Source organism: Chaetodon auriga, chromosome 2 (genome assembly GCF_051107435.1).
Source record: "Chaetodon auriga isolate fChaAug3 chromosome 2, fChaAug3.hap1, whole genome shotgun sequence".
NCBI lineage: Eukaryota > Metazoa > Chordata > Actinopteri > Chaetodontiformes > Chaetodontidae > Chaetodon > Chaetodon auriga.
Window position 1 is genome coordinate 29,005,525 of NC_135075.1, and position 14,366 is coordinate 29,019,890.

The 14,366-nt window shown below is 40.8% G+C and overlaps 1 protein-coding gene across 1 annotated transcript; it reads right to left on the minus strand.

Moving 5' to 3' along the window:
* Positions 1-4,602: 4,602 nt before the first annotated feature.
* LOC143332136 (polymeric immunoglobulin receptor-like) lies at positions 4,603-12,124 on the minus strand. The gene is made up of 9 exons (XM_076749421.1): positions 12,022-12,124; positions 10,687-10,942; positions 9,971-10,276; positions 7,897-8,199; positions 7,467-7,778; positions 7,115-7,138; positions 6,909-6,995; positions 6,557-6,609; positions 4,603-5,624 (listed from the first exon to the last, which is right to left on the minus strand). The coding sequence occupies exons 2-9, from the start codon at positions 10,727-10,729 to the stop codon at positions 5,343-5,345; spliced, it is 1,410 nt and encodes a 469-aa protein (XP_076605536.1). The 5' UTR covers positions 10,730-10,942; positions 12,022-12,124; the 3' UTR covers positions 4,603-5,342.
* Between the last annotated feature and the right edge of the window lie 2,242 nt (positions 12,125-14,366).

Sequence of the window (14,366 nt, forward strand, 5' to 3'; positions counted from 1 at the left end):
ATTTCTTTATCAGACTACCGTTTGGATATCTACACCAGTATGTAAAATTCTGTCCAGCAGTTGGATACCTTGAGAAGGTAGTAATACCTACAGACAGACAGACAGACGGACAGACAGACAGACAGACAGCATTGACTGTATTTAACAACATATTTCAGATACATCTTAATATTTGTGGGAGTAAATCAAACTAGAAGTGTCACATGTGTGTGACTCACCTTCAACCTTCAGTTGTGTTTTTCTGAGTGCCGTTCTGTAACGTCCCTCATTTGATTCCACTCCACACCAGTAGACCCCAGCATCCTGTGAGGACACGTCACTGATGGACACGTTGAAGCCACTGTTGGTCTCTGTGAGAGTGAATGTCCCGTTTGACAGTGAAGATTTTGTTGATAAAATATCCTCACAGATGAAATCATTGTCTTTGCAGAAAAACTTGACTCTGGACTTGTATGTGTTTCCTGGATCATCACATGTGATGGTGGTTTTAGCTCTTCTATACACGGTTTGAATAAATGGAGCCTGGCAGCCATCTTTCTCTGCAAAGAAAGAAGGAAGGTGAAAAATTCAAAACTAAGTAATCTGTATTCCTATAGTGCCTTTCAAAAGCAGCATTACAATGTGCTTCACTGGTGCAAAGAAAATACAAAACCATAAAATGCAGCAAGAATTTAGGAGACTGCCTAAATAATTAGAAATAAAAGAAAAAACAAATCCTGAAGCCATTGAGGAGAAATTGTTAAAAGGTCTACAACAGTGGGGCTTCAAAGCGTGTGATATATTAATATATGATAATAATATATATATGTTATTTAAATAGGATAAAATCTGTTTGATTGATGTGCGCCTCAAAAAACAAACTTTAATTTCGAGTCAATTAGAAACACATTAAAAGTGAGCGTCTCTCACCATCTGCCTGATCGAGTTCCTCTGTGTCAGGGGTGGAGCCATGATGTTGTTGGTAAAATCGACACTTGTACTTCCCAAAGTCTTCATGTTCAAGATGTTTGATGACCACCCTGAGTTTTTTATTTCTGGTATCATGGAACAGGAAAACGTTGCCTTCAGTTTCCCACACATCCTTTTTATTACTTCGTGTGACTTTTTCTCTTGGATCATCTACATCAATATTTGTATATTTTCCATCTGATCTTGGATATTTGCAGGAGAATTCAACCCATCCTTGTAGACATCCCTTGACTCCACACCAGACCTGACGATCTGTAGATCAAACAAGGATAAAACTTGACATTATTTCAGACACTGAAACAATCCCAGAGTTATTATAGTTGACTTCACTAGTATCAACTGTTTTTCAGTATTAAAACTATTTAACTTTATGTTACTGTGCTACAATGATGCTGTGGAAAAATACCCTTCTTCCCCCAACAGATCAGCCAACTCAACAGAGTGTTTCATCATCTTTCAGCGCAGTGTTTTTGGTTTTATGTACAATTTTGCTGTTTTGTTTGACTCACTGCTTTCATCAGAGGAGGCTGTTTTCAGCAAACAAAGCTCTCGTAGACCCACTGTGCACTACTTTCCCAGCACCAGACAGCAGATGAACAGTTAGCCACAAGCTGGTCAACACAGTGGAGCATTTAGCCGCTAAGAGCCAGACATTTGCCTCAGGAGCCATGTCAGCTTTAAGGATGATAATAAGTAAATGCTGTGTGTTATAGCTTGTGTCCACTTCTCCCAAGCGGCCAGTACATAGTTAACACAGCTTTAAAGACGTGGCTGCGTTGTTTAAAGGCCAACACTGATTGGATTGAGCTCTGACGTATGTAAATGAAAGTATTGTCTTGACAATACAACTTAGCAAGTTAACTAGTTATAATAAAAGCAGGGCATCCACTTTAAGCTGCACCGTTCCAGACTTTTCAGTGGGTGTGTGTGTTCCATCACATCTGTACGTCTCTGATATGTTGAGAATGAGTTTATAACTAAGACTATGCAAACGTGGGTCTGATGGCTTCATATTTACATTTATATCTTAAAACCTGGTGTTTTTTTTTTTAAATTCACCTATATATTAACTGCACTGTCCCTCATAATTCTGCTGTAACATTGAACAAACATAAAGTTCACAATGTCGCTGTCACAGTTAAGGCAGCTTGCATTGTTGCACCTGTTTGGCGCCTTTGATCAAACAGACATTTTTTTTATGGGCAAAAAATAAAGCCATATGTGACTTTCACTTCCATTTTTGTTTTCTCCACTTTAGGCACACTTGGCACAGTAAGTCAGTCTGAATTCTTGTCATTGACTAATATTCGCAACCCATTTTTGTACTGAATTGAAATCATGAGCTCTGACAGCTGCATATTCACATGTAATCACACATATAACCTGTGTGGTAAGGCTACAGGTTGTATCACTGTTTATTTATACATAGATTTATCTATATATAATATTAAATGTGACTGTTTTTTGGCCCCGTTGGTTTTAGTTTGTAAATCAGTGCTGCATTGAGACTGATACTTTAACCAAAATTAGTGGCTGAAACAACAGGATGTGTGAAAGTGGTTAATTTCTTTATTTATGATACTGTCTTGATAGTTTCTATCAAATCTCTAATATCAGCAGTCAGACAGCAGTGTTTTTTTTTTTTTTACCTGTCATCAGTGAGAGGAGGAATAGAAGAAAGCTCCTCATTTTGTTGATGGTGGCTCCTGAAATCCTCAGTGAAAGTATCGATGCTGTTCTCCAGGCCGTTTTGTCAGCTCCTCTTATTTGTTAGTTGATCTGTTGCCTCTGCACCCTCTGAGTTTCCTGATCATACAAGTTAGTGGTTAGCAGTCACTCCCACCCCTTCTTGTCTTCTTCCTCAATTTTTCTTTCATTGTCACTGTGTTTTTGTATATAACACATACACAGCATCAACAGTCCCCTGCTGATCTGCTCTGTTTAACTGAAGCTTGTGCACGAACCACCTTCATCAGTTTAATGAAGCCATGGTCATCCTGAACGAATGATTACACTTGTTTGTAACACCTTATGAAGAAGAATCAGAGGGACAGTCCCCTTTATTTGTCACACACATTACATACATACGCACACACCATGCAATTTGGTGGAATTTGTCCTCCGTGTTTGACCCATCCTGGCCGTCCTTCCTCTGCGGCAGACCAGGAGCGGTGGGCAGCCATCCGACCGGCGCCCGGGGACCCAGTTTCTTTTGTCACCATTGGTCAGGTGGGGATCTTCTTGCATGTTTTTAGTGTTTTTTTTTTTTTTTTTTTTTTTTTTTTTTAAGGAGGATACCAGGTGGACACGGGGAGAACATGCAAACTCCACACAGAAAAGGCTCCTTTCCCTCGAGGCCGCGGCGCCCACAGCGGGAATCGAACCCGGGACCTTCTAGCTGTGAGGCCAGAGTTCACTGAAGAGTTGCCGTTGTTTTGCATTGATTATGGTTTAGTGAACTAATCACATTCTAAATGTTGACCTTTGACAAAAAGGTCTGGTTTTATATGAGTACAACCCAGGTAAAATTTTCTTTTAGTAAATCGTGTTTCTGCCCGTATGTCATGCAAAATAACCAACGTATCACGAACTGGTATGGCACAAGGAAGACAGGCAGTGAGTGAAAACACACCGACTGAATACATGAGAGGGAAGACTGATGAGGGACAGGTGAAACTAATCTACGGGTAGGAGAGGGACTAAGGGGTGAAGTTCAACAAAACATGACTCCTGAGAAGAAAGAGCAACCAACATAAAACAGGAAGTAACTTAAACCCAAAACCACAACATTCACCAGTTCTTGCCTGTGTCATTCAGTAGTTATGAGGCTGTTCTGAGCTCGTTGTCGTGGTCAGCCGCAAGAAAAACGTTATCTCGGTGGGGACGTGTGAGGAGGTTTGGCTGTTGAGTGGCAGGGGATGGATGTCACTGGAGTCTCCAGCAGAGAGACTGAACGATGGTGGAATGAATGAATGAATGAATGAATGCAGGAAGTCGGCACAGCTGGGGGAAGATGAGCTCGATTAGAGAGTGGGGGAAATGTTCTTTCTGAAAACAGGAAGTGACAGAATGATACAGACCAACAGCCTGCACTGGGTGGAGTCAGAGGTCCTCTGAGCAGGCCTGTGAGCTGCTGACAGCTGAGGCTAATAAGCAAAGGTAATTTGGCCTTTATGTTTGTCCATTTTTGACTTGAACAGCCTCGGAGCCCAACAAGGACAAATTTTAACAACATCTTTTACGTTTTCCTGAAATGAAGTTGTATTTTCTGGTTTGCAAGTGTCTGCTTTTAATGTTCTTTATTTTTATCTTCCATCTTATTTGTCTTGTTTTCTTTCTTGTGTCTCTGTCGGCAAAAGCACCTTTTAACTGTTGTTTTGTGCGACATAAACACAAGCAGTTTGTAACATCAGTTATCAGGTCAAGACGACCGCTCGATGTGAAGGTAAACCTTGTTTAAGAGCACTATAAAAACTTTTTTTTTTGTGAGTCAAATACAGTATTGAACTATATTAAAAAGAAAAAACATGCTAATTCATGATGCCGGTGAAGAAGGAAGCCGTTGAAAAACATTTATCCTTTAATGATGAATAAAAAATAGATATTGCATAACATATTGCACATGGCCTATACTGTACATACAACACATAGAGTACATCGACATCAGTCTGAGGATGATGGTGTGAGGAGATGTTATGACAGGAAAAACTAATCTAAAACCAGCAGCGGTACAAGTGCAAACTGGTGACTGTTAAAACTTTGAAATGTGTACGTTTGATTCACGATGTTCTTGTAGCAGTCAGTAATATCAGTGATTAAATGGTGACAATGAAACACCTAAATACATTGTACATCTGTAATTTGTGTAAATTTTTGCCAAGGACTTACAAGTGAGAAGAAGATAAATGAAAAGTGTTAGCAGACCATGACTCTACACATTAATATGTTCCTTCAGCCCCAGAGTCCCTTAACCAAAACACTATAGATGCAGCAATAAGCAAGAGGAACAACAATGACAGACTAACTGCTAGTATGTATGCTGAGTTATTGATTCAGACTGTCCATTTCTTACACGCTGTCACGCACACACGTATAGAAATAAAATAACTCTTTTATAATCATCATATTAACTTTTTCAGTGAGTAGTATTCAGAGGTGTTGATTCAATCTTGTAGTCCTTTTTGAGGTGATACTTGATGTTGAACGGCGTTGCTGGATGCAGAGCTGCTAACTTGGTGTATGTCACTGCAGATGCTCTGTGACTGAACCTTCAATCAATCAAAGTGAACAGCTTAGCAGATCCTGTAGCCTCTAAAGTCTGTGCCCGGTTTAAAAAAAAATCCAACAGTGAATGAAAACTGTCAGGACCTTCCTCAGTGCTGCTGTGGGCTGCTGACAGTAGAATAGAAAGGGTCTTCAGAGCATCTGGATGGGTGACTGACAGCTGAGTGGCTGGTACGCTGGTCATTGTCCCTCACAGCAGAATATGTGTCACCACTGACTTCCACAGAGCTATTTTGAAAGTTGACGGTGGAGTGATGATGTGAGGCAGAGGAGGGGATTGTGGGAAAGCTGGCAGTGGTGTAAATTGTTTTCAGTGCAGTTCCTGAGTCTGGCTGCTGGGGGCGCTCTTGTATCTCTTCATAGGTACGATCCTTTCAGAGCAGAGTGAAGAACACAGGATGAGTAGTTCATATGCATCATTAACCCGAACAGCGATCAGTAACCACACTAATGGCAGAAATCTAAGTTGTTGTTTTTCGCCATGCTGCCAGTGTAGCTCTGTGGATGCAGTGCTGATCTGTCAGGTCATCAGTCAGTCCACCACTTCGGTCCAGACTGAAATATCTTAACAACTGCTGAATGGATTACCGTGAAATTTTACAGACATTCATGTTCCCCAGAGGATAAACCTTACTGACTTCTGTGATCACTGATTTTGCCTCAGGATGAACAGTTATGACTTTATCTTTTAATGTAAAGCAGTTTTCACTCATCCAGGACTTTGTTTTATGACCAGATACCTGCAGAACTAACATTCCCATCAGCTTTGTAAACATTAGCTATACCTGCTAAACATCAGCATCTCATTTTGAATATGTAACCATGCTAATGTTAGCATTTAGCTCAAAACACCGTTGTGCAGTACAGACCCAGAGCTGCCAGCATGGCTGTAGCCTCTTTGTTTTCATTTCATGTGAATTTATGGCCATGCCATTGTTTATCTGTTGAAATTATACTACACTGACTTGCATTTTTGCTTTGCCGGTTCTCTGATTGACCAGCACTTGCAAGTAATTACACATTACTAAAGGCTTCACAGCTGCAAAATTCATTTTCAGCCCTTTTCAGATGTAGAATAAGTATCATTTGCTTCATATATCTGTTAAAATAAAGGCTTTTGTCATTCAGGCTTGCAGTGGCTGATTTTTACATTAACATGGTTTACAGTTTTATCATCATTGTAATTGTGTTTCCCTGCTAGCATTAGCATTTAATGCACCACTGTGCATAGGTATAATCTAATCTATAATAAAAAATGCCCACACAAACACACACACACACACACACACACACACACACTTACCTCTTTGTTGTTCTGTGCCTCTCCATTTCTTATGTGTTTTGAATGCTCAAAACCTGGCAATGACAAATCAGAAAATGTAAGAAAGGGAAGCAAAAAAACAAATCAACAGGCAGAAGGAAAGGACAGGACCTGCTGTACAACCAGGAAAGAAGTGACACAGTTACACCTGTTGATGTTTATGTTCACCAGTGTTTTCATTTATTTTGAGGTTTGTGTGTCTCTATATGCATATAGACATGAGGACAGTGCAGGAAGTTAGACACATATCAATTTCCAGACATGAAAAAGGGTGGTGTGCTTGTATGTGTGTGAACGTGTGGGTTTCATGTTATGCAAATTGGTAATCACTTACATTTGCGGACAACTAGCAAAATAAGCACAAGCGCCAGCACAGCTACACAGACAACTGCAGCAATGGTTACTGTTAACCAAGAGCCACCTGCAAGAGACAAAACCACAAAACAAAAGGGTGACCGGCTTCATTTAAACCACCATGAACACACAAAACCCATCCAGAATGATCACAGTAGATTTCAGAAAACAAACATGCTTTCTTACCGTCACTCTCAGCAGATACACCAGCTGATAGGGTTCAAGAAACAGCAGGTGTATCAACCGCATGATGCGTTGTTGATGAGATAATAGATGGTGTTGATGTAGATGGAGAATGAAAACAAACATAAATCAGACAACGACACAGATCAACAACACAGATGGATCTTTTCTCAAAAGATGGTTATTTGTTAACATACAGCAACTTAATAAGACGAATGACAAGTTGATTGGTAAACAGTAGTTATCGAAACTATTTTGATGCTAGCAAACATTTTATACTGGGGAGCAGAAGTTGTGTACTTCGCAGACGTGGATATGACATGATGTACGGGTCAGACTATGTCCTGACACTCACCTACAGTCATCTCAAGTCTGTTGAAGAATGGGTTACTGCGTCCATTGTCAGTGCTTTTTGCTCCACACCAGTATGTCCCAGTGTCGTCCATCGTTACTTGTTTCACTGTTATGGTGATGATTCCCTTCACTTTGTTGTCTGTCATAGAAAACCGTGAGGTCTTGTTGCGCTGTGCAGTGGTAGCTAGATGTTGACATATAGATGGATCTTCTCCCTTGCAGAGGAACTTGTTTATGAAAACACCACCTGGATATTCACACCAGTATGTAAAATGCTGTCCAGCAGTTGGAGACCTTGAGAAGGTAGTAATATCTGTAGACAGACAGACAGACAGACAGACAGCATTGACTGTATTTAACAACATATTTCAGATACATCTTAATATTTGTGGGAGTAAATCAAACTAAAGTGTCACATGTGTGTGACTCACTTTCAACCTTCAGTTGTATTTTTCTGAGTGCCGTTCTGTAACGTCCCTCATTTGATTCCACTCCACACCAGTAGACCCCAGCATCCTGTGAGGACACGTCACTGATGGACACGTTGAAGCTACTGTTGGTCCCTTTTGACAGTGAAGATTTTGTTGATAAAATATCCTCACAGATGAAATCATTGTCTTTGCAGAAAAACTTGACTCTGGACTTGTATGTGTTTCCTGGATCATCACATGTGATGGTGGTTTTAGCTCCTTCGTACGCAGTTTGAATAAATGGAGCCTGGCAGCCATCTTTCTCTGCAAAGAAAGAAGAAAGTAAAACATGGGACATCTGTCCATTCTATCTGCTTGTCATGCCTTTTATCAGTAAACTACGAGATGTATATAATATAAAGCCATCATACAGGTACACAGTGCATACTGAAGGTTTTCCCGCCCTTTTAAGTTTTCTTTTGTTTGTTTTGATTAGTTTTTTGGGAGTTTTTCATGAACTCACTGTAAATAAAAGCCTGAAAAAGTCCATTACATTACATAAGTAGTCAGACATTTCACTTAGTACTTGACTAAAGCAGCAAATGACAGCCTCAAGTCATCTTGGAAGTGATTCTACAAGCTTGGCACACCTTGCTTTTTTGTCTCCCATTCTTCTTGACAGACCCAATAAGCTCAACCACTTAAGTAGAGAGCATCAGTGAACAGCTGTTGTCAGATCTCTCCAGAGGTGCCACCACTGTGTTGCACTGATGGTGTTAATCAGGTGATGCTCAGTGCCCAGTTTCCTCCACAGACACTGCTCGGAATTATGGTTTAGTTGGTTTTTATGGTTAGTTTTCGTTTCATCAGATGGGGGATTTTGCTTCTCATGGACTGAGGGTTGTTCAGATGCCTTTTGGCAAACTCTGAGGGCTTTCGTGTGCCTTTTAGAGAGGAATGGCTTCCGTCAGGCCACTCGAAAGGCCTGATTGGTTGTCCTTCTGTAAGGTTCACCCATCTCCACATTGGGAGCTCTGGCTCTCATTCATAGTGACCATTGGTTTCTTGGTCACCTGTTTGACAAAGGCCCCTCCATCCCAGTTGCTCTTTTTAGTCGGGAAGCCATATCTGGGGAGACTGCTGGTGGTTCAAAACTTCTTCAGTTTGAGAATGATGGAGGCTAACGTGCACTTGGGCACTTTCAGTACTTCAAACATTTTCTTATGTTGTTCCTTAGATCATGCCTTGACACAATCTGGTCTTGCAGGTCTGCAGAAAATTCTGTTGACCTCTTGGTTCTCACTGACTAACTGTGAGACCTTACATAGACAGTAGACAGGTGAATGCCTTCCTTAATTATGCCTAATGAATTCGTTAAATTCACAGGTGGCTGTAGAAACATCCTGAGCTCAATGGAGAGTGTCATAACAAAGGGTCTGATTACTTATTTAAATGGGGTATTTTATATTTGTCATTGTGGAGTATTGTGTGACTCCGAAACATTTTTGTTATCTTTTCCTAATGTGGTAGCAGCTGCTGTGCCAAAAAGCAGAACAGTGGCCAAGTGTAGGCCCGGTTTGTGTTTTTCCAACATAACTGCTGGTAGCTTGAGCATTAGCAAGCCTGATGGGCACCAAAAAACATGCTGTACATGAAGGAGAGATTTAGTCCTCTTCTCTGGCAGTGACTGCAACACATGGGCTGATAACTGAGCTGTATGTGGAGCTTAATGAGATATTTTAGATTGACGAATAGTAACGATAACTGAGATTAACAGCCTGAGCCTCTTGAGGTCGAGCTGCTTGCCCACAGGTAACCACACTGTGACTCTCGCTAAGGGACACAAATGTGTTTCTAGTGACTGTCAAAGCTCCTCCAGACTGGAGTCAGTTTTCCAAGTTTCCTCGAACTGCCAGCCGCAGACACTACACAGCCACGAGGCCACGCTGCCCACAGTCGTTGCTCCCTGTTGCATTTCTTTAATATGCTGGGAGAGAAGGTTCTAGCACCATCTGAAGGTGTAGTTACCCTTTAACACAGTGCTTTAACAAGGGACCTGAGAGACAGTAATAAGAAAAGATGCAACATTTCTTACTTTCTACGTTCACTTCTTCCTCAGACTTTTCTTCTGATGAGTCAGCTTTGTCAGATTTACACGTGTACTCCCCAAAGTCTGCTGTTTTAAGTTGTCTGATGACCACCCTGAGTTTCTTATTGTTTGTGTCATGGAACAGGGAAACGTTGCCTGTAGTTTCCCACTCGTACATTTTAATACTTGGTATGGATTTTCCTCCTTTATGAACTACAGCAATATTATTTGTTTTTCCCTGCATTGGGAAATTGCAGGTGAATTCAACCCATCCTTCCTGGCATCCCTTCGCTGTAGATGAGGCCTCACAGCCTGCAGAACAAAGAGCACAGTTAGCATCATGTCAGAGCTATGGCTTGAATATGATCATCAAAACAAACACTGCCTGCATGCTAGGAAACTCACTCTCACCTATTTCTTATTTTTCTTTTATAAATTTCATAAAATCTCTCGATGGATTTTATAAAATACATTTCTCTCATAATATTTTGAGGTGTCTTTGTCACAGTGTTGCAACATCCATCGATTATATGTCTAACTTGTACTGTACAGGTTTGTAATTCTTTTAGGATTTTGCCTGTTGTTGCAGTTGCTGTAGTTATGGAGCTGTATACATGAACACAGGATTCTGTTCAAACCTCAGAATTTGTTGGAAACACATTTTTTAGAGCCATTTTTTCAGCTTTCATTATTCTGTCATGAGGTGTTAATAATCACTTTACCTGTCATCAGTGAGAGGATGAGCAGAAGAAAGCTCTTCGTCATGTTGGTGTCAGACGCTGAGATCCTCGGTCAGATTAATAAACTTCAGCTGGGTCAGTTTGCTCTGATTGGTTTGTCTCTGCAGTTGGTCGTCTCAAACGTTGTGTTTCCTGAATTTCTGTCTTATGTCACTTCAAGACTTCTCGCCCCCACTTATCTCTCTATCCTTCCCCTTTTTCTCAGTCATCACAACTCCTTCCTCGTTCTACCTTTTTTCTTTACATTGACGTTTAAGAAGAAATACATGGAAAAAAAGAGAAATAAACTTTGGATAAATGAAAAGTATCTGACATGAATACAATATGTCAGAAATAGTAGAATAGTAATTTTAACAATAACTTATCAAATATGAAGAGACACAGAGCCTCATCATTGTTCCGAAGTAAACTATCTTCATCATAAATCTGCAGTCTCTAAGCAAGTGAGTGGGGGAATAAAATGACAAACACAAACAAGAGATTTAATGAATGCTGAAGGAGGACGTTTGGGATGTTAGCAGTGTTAAAGGCAGGAGATGTTCTTTTTAGAAGGAAACAAAGTGGTGGTGATGACTACAAGTATGATGATGAAAACGATAGCGTGATGATGAATCCCATAGTCTTCAAATTGCTGCATTGTATCATCAACCATGCAAGCTATATAAAGCAAACAGGATGTGAATCACATAAAATTCCTGCCAACAACACAAAACCACAAGAAATCTTACACATTTCATGTTTCATTAGTTTTGAGTGGTAAACTATTTTAAATGGATTAATCTTAATCTTTATTTAGCACAAAGGAATGTTGGAATAATCCAGTATGAGGACAGCAAGACATATTTCCTATGCAAACTATCTGCCATCTGTAGAGCCAAAAAAACAAATCGAAACAAGTCACCATTCGTTTAACTGGGTCGACTTATTGGAAAAGGTTTGGTTTTATGTACGAATATTTTGGAAATAAGAAAACATTGATCAACCGAAGTTCTTAAAAAGTTAAGATCAAATCTGTGCATACGCAATATAGGCTGAGTAGAATTTAAGTCAAAGTCTCGCATAAACAACGAGGTGAAACTAAGCTGAACAGAAATGTAAACACTGGCATAGAAATAAAGGCTAAGAGTGACGTCTAACAAGCGAGCAATCACAGATTATCAAACACAGAATAAGCAGTCAAACTGCCATATGTAAACAACAGTCTCTGTAATAATCTCTAGTCAACAACAGCCACCTCATGAAAACAATGTAAAACTAACTTCTAACTAAAATACACACTCATTGTTAAATAAAATGAGAGTAACAAGCATGACTCACATTATTATGGACGCACACACAAAGAGAAATCACCGTCAGACATAACTGTGGTCCGGTCTGAAGCAGATCTGTCATCTTTTTCACCAAGATGCATTTGAGGGCACTCATAGTGTAGGAAATCTGAGCGACGTGCGCTGCCTGAGGCCTGGCCACAAACCTTTGACGAATGTGAGGCCCATCCTGTGCAGGAGGATGAAATTCATGACAGGGTTTGATGTTTTGTGGAGAAAACCGATGATTGTTTTTATTAGAAATTCATTTTAAATAATTTTGAACTAAACCACCGACTGGTGGGGAGAATAGAAAGAGGAATCCCAACTGAAGCATACATGTTTTTCCAACAATCTTGTGTCTTTAACCTTTAATTATCTGCGGTGATCTGCAGCAGATCATTGTTAAATCTGTGTTCAACATGAGATGACCTGGAGTCAAAATGGGGAAGCTAGAAGAGCAAAGGTCTTGCAACAAGAAAGACACTATGTTGAAGTACAGGACTTAGCTAATGTGGGTGGTGAAGGTGCCTCTCAGCAAGGTACTGACCAACGTCCTGTTTCACCATCACAGGATGTGTGAATTGGGTCATTGCTGGAGAAGAAGTGTGAAATAGTAAAAATATGACAACAAATATAGCAGAAGAAACCAGAGAGTCCTCACCCTGACCTCCACACACACCATCAGATTGTGCCAACTGTGTTTAAACCTGCATTTAAAGGCCATCTCTCACAACTAATAGCACACATCATTTGTCCTGACAGTCCTCTCTGGGTATCTTGGCTGGGTGGAGTGGGACGGACCTCCGTCTCATTTCATAAAAAACGAATGTTTTTTGGCCCGTGCCGTGGGTTTGGAGTCTGATAGCGTATGTCATCTGCTCCAAGTGAAACATGGAACAATAGCTGAGTGTGTGTTTATGGTTTATGTGTGTGTTTGCAATCGGTGGGACTGCCAGCCAATCTGGAAAGAAAACACAGATAAGATAGAGATTTTATACGGTAAGGGGTGTGTAGAGCAAATCAGAGTGCCCAAACACACACTCATGCAGGGTTGATTATTGTTTATAAAAACTCTGGCTGTGATTTATTGACATTTGTTCGTTATTTACGACCTGCTGGTGAGAAGGACATTTACAAGGGCGATTGAGTAACAGCTGAAGTCTCAGCTGGACTGATGAACAGCAGACTAAAGAGGGAAGCAGCCTCATCGGTGATGGTTTTACTGGACAATTTTGTTTGCTTGTGTTTTGTTTGGTGCATTTATTAGATCGTTTGTTGCCATGAAAGCATCTTACATTCTGGCCCTCCCTTCTATGATATTCAAATCTACAAGTGCAAACTTCACGGTCAGTATTACTGCTTCTTCTTGTGAACCATAAAGTTTGTGCGTTTTCCAGACAATGCACATTTGGATGTTAGTAAGAGTATAATTGGTTGCATGATATGTGTGTATTCATGTTTCCACAGCCACAGCTTACTTTGAGAAAAGTTTTTTTTTTGCCATGAATGAAACTCAATACTACCCACGGTACCCACTGCATGGCATGCAAGTTGTTACCAAGTCACCAGTAAACTTCTGTGTGCCATTTTCTGGTGTTCAGGAAAGAATAACACCAAACATAATCATTGTTCACGTATGATGCCGTCTCACATATGTAGTGTTGCAGATATGCACCTGCACATGCCACCATGAAGTAAAGCATCAGGACAACAACAGGTGTCAGTTCGGACATGTTCTGGAAAATGTGCCAGTCACTCGCCACCATTCCTACATTACCCAGAGGGCCTTCTGTTCAGCCCCAGGGAAAGGACTTTAACTTATGCTCTCGACTGAAGGTTGCGCATGCTTCACTTTGAAAAGACTCTTACTGTTCACCCTGAGTGCCACCTGTCCTGTAACTGAATTTTGATTGGTTGAGCCGTCGGGGGATTGATCGTTCCTCTGGTCCTGTTTCTCTTTACAACACAAGAACAATACGTGATTCCTCAATAAGAGGCAAGTGCTTTCTTCATGCCTCATCCTGAGCCAAAGTGGCTAAGGATCGAAGCTCTGTGTCAGGTTTCACCATTGTAAAGGCTTAATTTGTAATGGTATGATGCACGTGAAGCACAGTTGTGTTGGACCTGTTGTGTTCGAGAGTGTAGACACTTTACTGTGAAGTTTGATTGATGAGGGTTAATGTTACCCCGGAGTTCGGGGAGTTGTAGTGTGTTTACTCAAGGATTTAAAAGCCTGTCAGTAACCGCCGCAGGGTCACCTCCTGCAAATTCCTGGTCTCAGCTCAGCCACTGATCGGCCCACAGCGGGGGGGGGGGGGGGGGTCTGCAGCTGATTGATAAGGTGATCCATCC